The sequence below is a fragment of the Dama dama genome, chromosome 33 (genome assembly GCF_033118175.1).
Source record: "Dama dama isolate Ldn47 chromosome 33, ASM3311817v1, whole genome shotgun sequence".
In the NCBI taxonomy this organism is placed as follows: Eukaryota; Metazoa; Chordata; class Mammalia; order Artiodactyla; family Cervidae; genus Dama; species Dama dama.
Genome location: NC_083713.1, coordinates 46,293,203 through 46,305,598, shown reverse-complemented (window position 1 = coordinate 46,305,598; position 12,396 = coordinate 46,293,203). Strand labels below are relative to the sequence as shown.

Below are 12,396 nucleotides of genomic sequence, written 5' to 3'. Positions count from 1 at the left end.
ATTATCTTCAGTATTAAAAAAATACAACTTAATACCAATTATATTAAAGTGTCACAATGCATTTCAATGCAAATCTACTGGGCCAGGTGTAATAGCCAACTGACCTGAATTTGTGCATGAATCTGGTCAAATGAAAGATCTAGTTATTTTCAATGTTCAAAGCAATCTGGCTGTTGTTTAAGTAAAAATTAAGCAGATTATCTGCAAAACATATGAATTTCTGAAATTTAAAGCTTGTTGTAATATATCTTCTCATAAATCACCTGATTTATTGATTATGTCCAAACTCTGAATTAGTCTTATTTAATTTTCAGAGAGATGATCTCATTTTGCTTTTTGGTTTCTTTTGGCTACAGGTATGACCTACCAATATTGTAATCTTGTCTAAATTACACAGAGCGGACAAAGGCATCTAATTTAAATTATTTCAGAGATGGCCTAGGAAAAAGCTGATGTCACTCTAAATATTCTCATTGAAAAGGGTATGTGCCAGAATTTCATGATTTGTTTTGCTTATTCAGAATAAACACAAATTTATGTCAATCAACTTTTAACTGAATAGACTGACAGGGTGTGTGGGATCATGAATGCTCAAGTCTATCATGTAACTCTATTTTCTAGGGCTCCACATAATGGCATAAAATTCTTATAAAATTCTTATTTCCCACAAAATCACTGATGTTTAACGTATGATCTGTATTAGAAGTATGAATTTAAAGAGTCAGCAGGACCCGGTAGAAGCTGTTCAGTTCAACTTCTGACTCACAACATGTTCTCAGATTTCCTTCCTGTAATGGGTTGAATTGCATCCCCCCCAAATTCCTATGTTGAAGTCATAACCCCCTGGTACCTCAGAATGTAACCTCATTTTTGATACAGGGTCTTTACAGAGATCATCAAGTTAAAATGAGGTCATTAGGGTGAGTGTTACTCCGGTACGACTGGGTTTTTATAAAAATGGGAAATTTGGAGACAGGCACATACAGAGGAGAACCCATGTGAAGACGGATGCAGAGACTGGAGAGATGCTTCTATGAGAGAGGAATGCCAGAGATTGCCAGAAAAACCCCAAGAAACTAGCAGAGAGGCATGGAAGACATTCTTCCTCACATTTCTCAAAAGGAAGCAATCTTGTCGATACCTTGATCTTAGATTTCTAGCCTCCAGAATTCTGAGGCAATAAATTTCCATTAAAAAAAAAAAAGTCAACATATCATATTATCCAATACCAATGGCCTGAAAGATTTCACATTACTTTGAATGGTAACTAGATTTCAATATAGCAATGTAAAGAATCTGGACAATTTGGCTTATTTGCAAAATTCTGAAATAAAGTCTACATTTATTAGCAACAACAACCTGTAATCTTGTCTAAATTACACAGAGTAGACAAAGGCATCTAATGTAAATTATTTCAAAGATGGCCTAGGAAAAAGTGTCCCTTTTCCCTCATATGTCAGAAACAGATTTTTTTCCAGTGGCAAAGTTTGGAAAACGAAATCTGTTTTTATTGTAGTAAGTTTTGGCTGTTGGGGTGTGGGTTTTGTTTGTTTGTTTGTTTGTTTTTCCCTTAAACTGTCACTGTTGAATGTAACTCCTGGCCAGGACTGTACTAAAACAAGGTTATACTGCTTTAAGCTTCAAATTTTAATACAATGTTTTCTGAAGTAGCAAAAAAAGCAGTGAGGCAAAGTAGATTGCCCTGGTGCAAAGAACGCTTGACGCACTCAGAATGTCTGTGTAAATAATTCAGAGATACTTGGGCCTCATTTACTTTGCCCCAGCAATGAGGTAAGTGTAATGTTTTGAGAGATTTTCTTGACCTCATCCTTGATGTTCAGCTTGCCGGGTCTTAGTTCCCTGACCAGGGATTGAACCCAGGCCCTGGAAGTGAAAGTGCTAAGGGCAGGCATACCTACTGCTTAACCAACACAAAGCTTGGGTCATGGGTGTCAACAGAGAGGTGTTGGGGCAGAGCAGGCCAGGAGGCTGTGGAGGTACACCCTGCACACTGGAGTGGGTCCAATACTTGACTAATATGTATAAGGAATACAGTAACTAAATTATACATGTGAGAAAGAAAGTCATTATCTACATATAGCCCCCTTTTTACCCACACCGCAGGGCTTGTGGGGTCCTAGTCCCCTGACCAGGGACTGAACTCAGGCCCTCTGAAATGGAATCACAGAGTCCTAACCACTGGGCCGCCAGGGAATCCTCTCATACCATCATTTTTTGTTGTTTTAAAGAAAAACTTAAACCAAATCCAACAATATCTTGACTACCATGGTGATTCCAGTCAAAGCCTTGTAATAATATTATTCCAGACAAATGAACTCTGATAAGTCATGGAGTAGGATCCTGGGAGACCTGAGTGAACACGTCTCTAATAACTCAGCTACAGCTGGTCTGGACTCAGCTCTCATAGCAACTCTGTCACCTGTGATCTTTCTCTCATATCCAAATGCTTAAGCTATGTCAATGGCTCTTTGAGGCCCCAAATGACATTTTCCAAGGGGAGTACCTTGGAGCACTAATCTCATGAGATAACAAACTCAAAGAAGGGGATTTTCTACAAGGGAAATATCGCATTTATAATGGCTTCTCTTGGAATTTCAAACATGCTTACCTTCTTTATCCTCATGTCTCTAAGAAGTTTTGCAGTGAAGAAACTTGACAACTATTTAATCCTTAAATTTCAAATTTATTTGACCATGAAAAGCATACTATTGGTATCTTTTAAAAAATCAACATTTTGGGACTTCCCTTGTGGTCCAGTGGTTAAGACTCTGAGCTTCCAATGCAGGGGACATGGCTTCAATCCCTGATGGGGGAATTAGGATCCCACATGCCATGTGGTGAGGCCAAGAGAATAAAATCAACATTCTGTGGAATCTATTTTGGAGGTCTCTTTAGCAAGGCATACTAGAGCCCTAATATGCTGGCCTAAGCCTATTTTTTCAGTCTCTACTGTTGCTCTCAATTCATGCCTTCCACTTCCTTTTTCTAAGCATGCTCTGCAAGAAAAACTACTTATTTCTCAACCACATATTGTTTCTATGTCAATGCTTTGTACATTCTTGACTGCCTTAAGAACCAGCTCAAAAAAAAAAAACCTGTAAAGTCTTCTCAGACACCTCTTACTCCTTATGTTTTTCTCTTTACACTTTTAGTACTTTGCTTATAATTCCATTACACAGTGTTTTAACCATCACTCCCTTTTTTCTGTTTTCTTTCCATGGATAAGATAGTTTGTCTTAGTCCCATTTGTACTTCCTAAGTCTGGTGTAATGCATGGCAAAGTGTTCAATAAATATTTAATGAAAGAATCTACAAATACGCATTAACAAGCAGACAAAAGCACATAAATGGCTCACAGAGTGGTTATTATAAGACGTTGCCATTAAATTAACTCTAGTGGTTGTGGGTGTAAGACTTTACAGAGTGAAAAGGAAAACCAATGAACTGATATCTACCTTGTTTCTGTCTCACTATTTACACTAATCCCCCTCCACCCACTCCACTGGCTCTGACAATAGATGACTACATAGATTATACAGGATGACTTCAAAGGGAAGGAATGGTTAAAAGTAAAAGGCACTGTGAGCAGTGAAAAGGAGGGTGGAAGATAGGAGAACAGATGCTTATTTGAGAAATCTTCAATCTAACTTGGCATCCTTGCCACTCATGATATATTACTTTAGTTAGTAATCTGATTCATCATCACCAACTCTGCCTTCATCATCCCTGAAGGTCAAAATACTGTGCCTTTAAGAGTGTTTCACTCTGTAATGTCAAAGGCTCTAAATAGAGAACTAAAGAAGGAACCACTGATGTTTGGGATCCTGTTCCCACAGACACTGACAACTGTCCCGTTTGGTATGTTCAGCATTCTTTCACAAAGCAGACGCAGAATGTAAATGCAAAAGGGAGTTATGGGTGGACTGCACCATTCTGGGCCATCACAGAAACCACAAACAGGCTTTTGAGATGACTACTGTGATTCTCGGGAAGCCTGGACCCACTTCTGTGGTTGGTGAATCCATCCCCCACAGCCCTGCTCCTGTATGGCTTGATGGAGCTAACCACATATATTAGTGTTTTTGCTTCTCCATCATGGTGAATTTCATGATGCTTTCTGACTGGTGTACCAGGAAAGACAAGTTTAAACTCCCTACATGCTGTTAATGATAGTTGCTACATCCACTTAAGGATGTAACTATTCTGGGTACCAGCTGGCAGCAGAAACCACACTGAGAACACCATTATCGAGCTTTCTTCCAAGGATCTGAGAAAGGTGGACATCTCATTTGCTTTCAAGTCAGCTGTGACTCAGGTATGACAGATGTCATCAGCCTCACTGAGAAGCTTGGGCAAAGCAGGGATGAGTGGCTTCATGTGCTGAGGTGGTAACAGATGAAGACAGCCTGTTGAGGATTCTTCCCACCAGACTACTAATTAGCTAACTGACTGGAGCTGAGACAGAGAAGGTTCAACTGCATGACTCTGCTCTCTGCTTTTGTCAGACTGGCCTCGTCAGTTAATCAGCGCTTCTCCATTCAGAATGGGGAGCAGGGTGGTCCAGTGGTTAAGAGTCCACCTGCCAATGCAGGTTACTCAGGTTTGATCCCTGGTCCAGGAAGATCGCACATGCTTCTGAGAAACAAAGCTGGTGCACGCTAAAGCCAGTGCATCACAACTACTGAAGCCTGCCCGCCTAGAGCCTGTGCCCTGCAGCAAGAGAAGCCACCATAGTGAGAAGGCCGAGGACCACAACGAAGAGTAGCCCCTGCTCACCACAACTAGAGAAAGCCCCCAAACAGCAACAAAGACCCAGAGCAGCCATACATAAATGAATAAAGAAAAAAAAATTTTAAAGAATGACATCGGAGCAAACCAGAAAGGCATTCACAAATGCAACAGGTGTCACCCCAGTCTGAAAGCGCAGCTTGGAGAAGTAGCACATTTGAACATCTTACCTAAGCTGGACCGAGTGTTCGAACGTTCAATTATTGCTCTCTTGCTGGGATTATTTAGCACAGACCTCTTAGCAAGAGAAATGTCAGCTGTCACTCTTGTTATTGATATCCTATGAATAGGAACACAGAACAGAACAAACCAGTAAAAATGTGGCGGGGCTCTCTAAGTGATTTATAACCACAGTACTTAATAACCACTTTACATACTATAGTGCAACCACAATATAATAAAACATTGGCCACAAGTATTTTAAATAGGCTTTGCTTAGCATTCAAATACAAGCAGAGCAGAATGGAGGAAGGTTTTTGGCTATTCAACAACAAAAAAACTCCAGGAAGAATGCAAACTCTTCCTCCACTATTGTCTGTTTTGCGAATTCTCCATATAGTGCACACCATACCAAGAGGGAATCAAAACATATAAATAAACCATGTTCTTTCTAGCAAGCAGCAATACAGTTTCCCCACAATTCAGAGCTGATTTTCTCTTGAACAAGACCTTCAGGAACTGCACAGTGCCTCAGTGCTGCTGGTCAAAGGGGAAAATCCTTTTCATTTTAATCATCAAAGACAATCAACCAGTTGGTAGCTGTGTTGCATTCCTGGGGCTCAACAGTTAACTCATGGCACATGAAGCATTTTGCCACAGGCCCGAAGGAATGCTTCATTTCTAAGAATATGAAAAATATGGTTTCTTTTCTACAGGCACAAGATTCTTTAGCATGTTTGCATATTACTTTGAATGCATATGGTGGACAGAAATAAGACACTATTGCTGAGGGCAATGTGAGGATTGTGCCAGGATTTCCATAAGTTAGAAAGTATCTTGCAGTCATGCAAGACAAGAATAAAGCTGAGACATTGCCAAGGAATGGAGACAGAAGTCTATCCTGTCTATGTATATGATCTAGCAAATGAGAATCTCTGGAACTTACAACTTTCAAGTTCTTTATTTTAGGCTGGGTTTGTGCAACTTCAAGTTATGATCTATCTGCAGAATGCAAAGAATGCCTCTCTAAGCCAGCTACTGCCATCGTGGGCTCTTCCTCACGTGGGCCCTTCTAAGCTTATCTTCAGAGCTTAGAAGATTCCAGAAAACAGACAAGGCCCCTTCCCTTTTATACTCACGCACTCTTTCTCTCCAACTTTCAAGCTCCTCTAGAGGGTGGAGCAAGAAGGGGGTAGAGTTATCTACAATTGAGTCCTGTCATCTCGCACCTATTTAGGGATACTGTCAGCCCTCTCAGGAGACTCCTCACTTGACTTCAGGGACCTGAATCCTTGGTGAGAATTTAAAACAGCCCTCTTTGGTGAGAAATCATTTATTTAGAGCAACAGGCTGTGCAGAAAAAGTTCTGGTGCCATTTTAAAGCAAAGTACTCTTTGTTGGTAGTGTTGGATATATAAGTTGCAGATGGTGAGGAAGTTCAAAGCATTTTAATTCCTTAGAATTTTTCAGGCCCTAATAAATTATTTGAGGCATCTTCAGACTGTCTTCTGTGGAAACCAAGAATTTTGTGAAATATCTCGGGTCACTGAGAACATCAAACGGGGGCCGAGTTGGCCAGCAGGGGCCCATCTTTCCCATGCTTAATACCAAATAAATGCCTCTGCATTTCTATTGGGGCCTTACCTATGATTTCATTGTAAGGACTTGTTCAACTGCTAAAAGATACTGGAAAATACTGGTCTGTACAACTTCTTCATTTTATCAAGAAAAAAAGTGAAACATGGGGAGGAAGTTCCACATGGATCCATAGAGTCTAAGAAGGTCTAAAGCACAGGCTCCCAAGCTCTAGGCCAGCACTTAGTCACCAGACTCATAATTCTCTTAAAGTTTCAGCTTCCTTCTCCAGCAACCCCGAATCTCCAGATACCAGCCAAACCATCAAGAGCAGATCTGGGCCACACAGAGTGATGGCCACTTTCTAAGTCAGGTTAAAGTCCGTGGAGCCCATATCTGAGTCTCTTATTACTCAGCTGGCTGCCCCACTCAGAGCTCATTTTACCTTCAGAATAGGATTTGCTTGTTTATTTTTGTGTTTCTGGTATCTTTGTTTGCAGTTTTAAGAATGGAGCCGCTGATTAGAAAAATACAATCAAGTTCTAAAGCAATTCAAATATATGACTGGAGACAAGTGGGTTGGTGTAGGGGCAGAATTCAGCCTTCTAGAATATTCACTTTTAGAGGATAGAGGATCCAAAGATTTTATTCTGCTTAGGTGAAAATCAAATCTAGTTTTATACTAGCCAAGTAGTGACCCTGGTTCTTAAAAGTTGGAGGGATTATCAGCAGATGTGTACTCTTATTTTTTCTGGGTTTTAACACACTTTTACAAAGCCATTTTCAAATATATATAAAGTTTTTACCAAGAAGCAGAATAATAACACAAACAAACAGGAAATGAAAACTGCTTCATGTGTTCTGAAAACAAAAAAGGTGTGGATAATAAAAGATTCTTTTTCTTCTTTTATTGGTCAATAAAATATCAGCTAATTTGTTGTTGTTGGTCGCTAAATTGTGTCTGACTCTTTGTGACCCCATGGATTGCAGCACACCTGGCTTCCCTGTCCTTCACTAATTTGTTAGCTAATTTGTTAATATGTTATTTCTTTATAAAAATATATATGTAGGAAAGATTCAGTTTAGGAGAAGACAGACACAGTTCCAGAAACCCTCCAATAAGACAAAGCAGGAGTTTCTATTTTCTATGCAAAGATGCTTACTATTATCAAAACCAGACACCAAATCCAAACTTTTTGTTGTTTAAAAGGCTCCCCAGTAATTACATTCATTATTAAATGCTACCTAGTTTATATACTTTTTTTTTTAATTTAAACTAATACTCTATCTACTTCTTTTCTTGATATACCTTCATATCTTCTAGTGACTTTTAATACTACCACGTATCTTTGATGTACATCTCTAAAAAGTTCCCTTGGATACTTCTCTGTGACACAGTGTCAGTAATTACTAGTGAGGGATAATGGATGTTCTGTTCCCCAGCATACTGGATATATATAAATCTGGTAAATCTGAATCCTAGTTGTTACTTATTTCTGATTTGGAATCCTTCATAATTTCTGCACTCCATCAGTGCTATGAGTTTTAGTTTTCTGTGACTTAGCTATGGAAAAACGTTACTCTCAGGTGAGACACATTCATTCAAAAATAATTAGTATTTCCAGGTTGATAATAGAAAGCTAAATATCGTTTCATACTCTATCCTTACCACATCCAATATGCAACCCTGTTAGTATATTAGTTTAAAAAAAAAAACAAACAACTCTTATTTGTCACAAAAGAAAAGCATTCCAAAGGTCAGAGAACACACTGTCAGGGGAAGGGAAGGAATGGAAGGCATACGTGGACCTGGGAAGTCTCTCTGGATCTCCCGCTTGCTGGCTGCATGACCATGGACAAATCATGCCATTTTTTGAGCATCAGGATGATAATTAATAAAATGGTGATAGTAGCTCTGCTAGACTATCTCATAGGACAGTCAGTAGGAACAAATGAGGCAATATCTAAAAGTGTTTTCTTAAATACTCATTCATAGTTGTAGCATGAACTCTCCCATTGCCAGAGTCCATGAAACTTACATATACTTTGAGGGTGGGAGAATAAGGTCAGACATGTTACAATCAAAATCTGTTAATTTAAATATTCATATTTGGCATGAGGGGCTCAATAAATTATCTCGAGTGCTTGCGTGTCCACGGATGAGTCTGCATTTGAATAGAGAGTAGGAGGAGCTGATAAGAGGGTGCTATTGGTTATGAAGCAGAAGGCACTGTATTGTTCTTTTCCATTTGTTGCCTACAATTACAAGTTGTTTTCATTCTTCTATGTCCTGGCTGCTTTGTGATAGCATCAGCTGTTGCCATTTCCTTTCATAAATAAATACTACTTTTTTGAGTCTCCCTCAATTATATTTTTAGCCTCCTTTCTTTAAATTCTTCCTAAAACCTTTTTTTTTAAATCACGTCTTGGCTAGTAGCTTCAGATCCTATTTGTATGTTCATTTAAGGTTTGGGGCCATAATCATGTTGGTTACAAAGTGTCCTATAACTGCCATAGAGCTGATCTGATTCAGTTGTCAAAAAGCCTAAAGTTACAACTTTGTTGGGATTTGAAATGATTAGCATAGGTCAACACATTGCAATTGGTTTGACTGCTTGCTGTTGAGCCTGTGAATGGTAGGTTCAACCAGCTGAACAAACCTCATCTGAAAGGATGATCCCTGATGAATGTTTGTGGTGTGAAATGAAGAGAGAAAAGCTCCGTGCCATTGTGCATGCACTGTGCCCCTGCCAGGCTGGTGCATTGTACCAGCTCGTTAGACTCACTCAGTTTAAGACCTGTGCATAGGAACTGTCACTGTATGTGGATATCCACACGTACAGGGGTTCCCTGAGAAAGTATTCAGTATTGTGCTTTTCATTCTTTTGTACATACATTCTAGTTAAGCCTTGAATTTATTAGGCAATGAATCCATTAAGCAATGAATGACAATAAAATTGTAAAATAAGTAGCTTTAAACTGATTCAAATCATTTCTAAGGTATCATAAAAGAGTAAGTATATGGTTCTGTACGAGACACTGTTGGTGTTTAATTCAATTTGTTGAATTATTTTTTAGCCAAGACCTGAAAAACAGTACTGAAGAAGAAAGACTTTAAGGCAGTTTCTTTTTCTCTTTTGGCTCTTTCTGAAAAAGAAATTATCCTATTTTGTCTAACCTACTGCATTCATAGCCAGTGAAACATGGAGGAGGTTTCCATTAGAACATATTGTTTATGCTGTATTGCTATGCAAAAGCCCGCTGTGTAATTGTTCTCTTGGCTGGTTTCAGTTAAAGACTATTTGTTGTTTTTTCTCCTTTTATTAATTGGTGGAACACAACACAGCAGATTGTCATGGCTCAAAATGTAAGGATATTCCCCACACAGCGGACATGTCAGAGTCATAGTGAAACTACAAACACTTTTCTTTTTCCTAATCAAAGTTTCCATATACACCAGTGAATTCATTATTGTTTTTCTGCTGCAGTGGCCTCTGCTAATTTGAAAGCAAGCCCTCTCTCCTACTCCCACCTTTATTATCTAGCTTTCTCAAACTCTGCCATACATCAGATCTCTCTCAGGCAGAGTCTCTTTCTAGCCATTTCTTCTGCTGCTGCTGTATTCCTCCTCACATCTCTACACCCTCTGCTGTGCCATCAGACACCCTGGATCACTTGGCATTGGAATTTTAGTTCTATTTCTATTAAAATCATCTTCAATAGTGTGTGCTTGATGAATCAGGTAACTCAAGCTGATAAATCTCTGCTGTTACAATTAAATGCACTTCCTCTCTGTCTGAAGATTGAGGAAGAACCTCAGATTCTTCATTCTTGAAGGCAGTAATTAAGTCAGTCACCTTCTCTTTGCTAAATTACAATAATTACTTCCTTCTTTTCCATAAGGTCCTACCATGCAAACCTTTACTAACACGGCTGTCTATACGGATGTTATGTGGGGACTAAAACAATCTAACAGAAACTTAGACTGCATTTGTTCAGCTCAAGAGCTCTTATGGGCCACAGGATGAAGCACTGCTCAGAGCTTCCTTAAATAAAGGCCCACAGGTTAAAGCCATGTGACTCCAAGTACAGCTTAAGGAAGCTTGCTTGACTGAGCCAGACATATCAGCTATAAACAACCCAGGGAGAGCTGCATGAAGGTAAGGGTCATGGATCCTGTCATCAGAGGCAAGGATCAAAACCAATGTTAAGTTAAAAAGCCAGAGTTCAGCTGTTTCGTTGCAATGCTTTTTTTAAGTAGTAGATTCCTGGTACTCGAAAGTTACAGACAGAAGCAGGGTATCCATCTACCTGTTGTTTGACTTAAGAGATTAGAATATAAGGACTTTTTACTTTTCCTTCCAACTCCAATAGTCTAGTATTCAGTAATTTTCACTTGTTTTCTTTGAAATTACTTCATTCTCTATCTATCTTGCTTAAAGACAGAGAGAGAATAGGATACATCTATGGCTTTCTTATTAAGCCCTCGTGTCCACGAGATAAATATGGCAGACTGCTATTTGCTCAACAAAATCCATTTTCTCTTCCTCCTGGGCACATAGCTAGACTGTAATTCCTAGCCTCCTTTGCAAGAAAGTGTGGCCACATGTCTAAGTTCTAGCCAGTGAAATGTGAGAATAATGTGAACCAGAGAAGCTGGTTCACTCCTCTCCCTACAGCTGATTGTAGAGACCAACCCCAGGCCAGCAGTCCCAAATGATGCACAGGACAAACGTTCTTTCCAAACCTTCCCTTCTTCATCCTACCCACCTTCCCAGCTGAGGAACACCTGCCTCAGACTGTGCAATGAGCAACAAGTTTCCACCGAGTTTGATTCATTATACATTTTGGGCTCTATTTATCAAGGCAATCTAGCCTGTACTCTGACCAGTGCATTCTTTTGGCAAAACATGTTAGCCTTTGCCCTGCTTCATTGTGTACTCCAAGGCCAAATTTGCCTGTTAACTCCAGGTATCTCTTGACTTCCTACTTTTGCATTCCAGTATCCTGTGATGAAAAGGACATCTTTTTTGGTGTTCGTTCTAGAAGGTCTTGTAGGTCATCATAGAACCATTCAACTTCAGCTTCTTCAGCATTAGTATTTCAAGTGTAGACTTGGATTATTGTGATATTGAATGGTTTGCCTTGGAAACAAACAGAGATCATTCTGTCATTTTTGAGATTGCACCCAAGCACTGCATTTCAGACTCTTCTGTTGACTATGAGGGCTACTACATTTCTTCTAAGGGGTACTGGTCCACAATAGTAGATATAATGGTCATCTGAATTAAATTTGCCCATTCCAGTCCATTTTAGTTCACTGATTCCTAGAATGTCAATGTTTACTCTTGCCATCTCCTGTTTGACCACTTCCAATGTTCCTTGACTCATGGATCTAACATTCCAGGTTCATTTCTTTACAGCATCAGACTTCACTTCCATCACCAGTCATATCCACAACTGGGCACTGTTTTTGCTTTGGCTCCGTCTCTTCATTCTTTCTGGAGTTATTTCTCCACTGATCTCCATAGCATATTGGGCACCTACCAACCTGGGGAGTTCATCTTTCAGTGTCATATTTTTTTGCCTTTTCATACTATTCATGGGGTTCTCAAGGCAAGAACACCAAAGTGGTTTGCCATTCCCTTCTCCAGTGGACCACGTTTTGTCAGAACTCTCCACCATGACCTGTCCATCTTGGGTGGCCCTACATGGCATGGCTCATAGTTTCATTGAGTTAGACAAGGCTGTGATCCATGTGACCAGTTTGGTTAGTTTTCTGTGATTGTGGTTTTCATTTTGTCTGCACTCTGAAGGAGAAGGATAAGAGGCTTATGGAAGCTTCCTGATGGG

At 39.6% G+C, this 12,396-nt stretch overlaps 1 protein-coding gene across 1 annotated transcript in view; it reads right to left on the bottom strand.

Moving 5' to 3' along the window:
- The window catches only part of CACNB4 (calcium voltage-gated channel auxiliary subunit beta 4), a 264,476-nt gene that overhangs the window by 28,019 nt on the left and 224,061 nt on the right, over window positions 1-12,396 (bottom strand). The window contains exon 10 of the mRNA XM_061135723.1: window positions 4,980-5,089. Coding sequence (XP_060991706.1) covers window positions 4,980-5,089 — 110 coding nt within the window. The remainder of the gene's footprint in view (window positions 1-4,979; window positions 5,090-12,396) is intronic.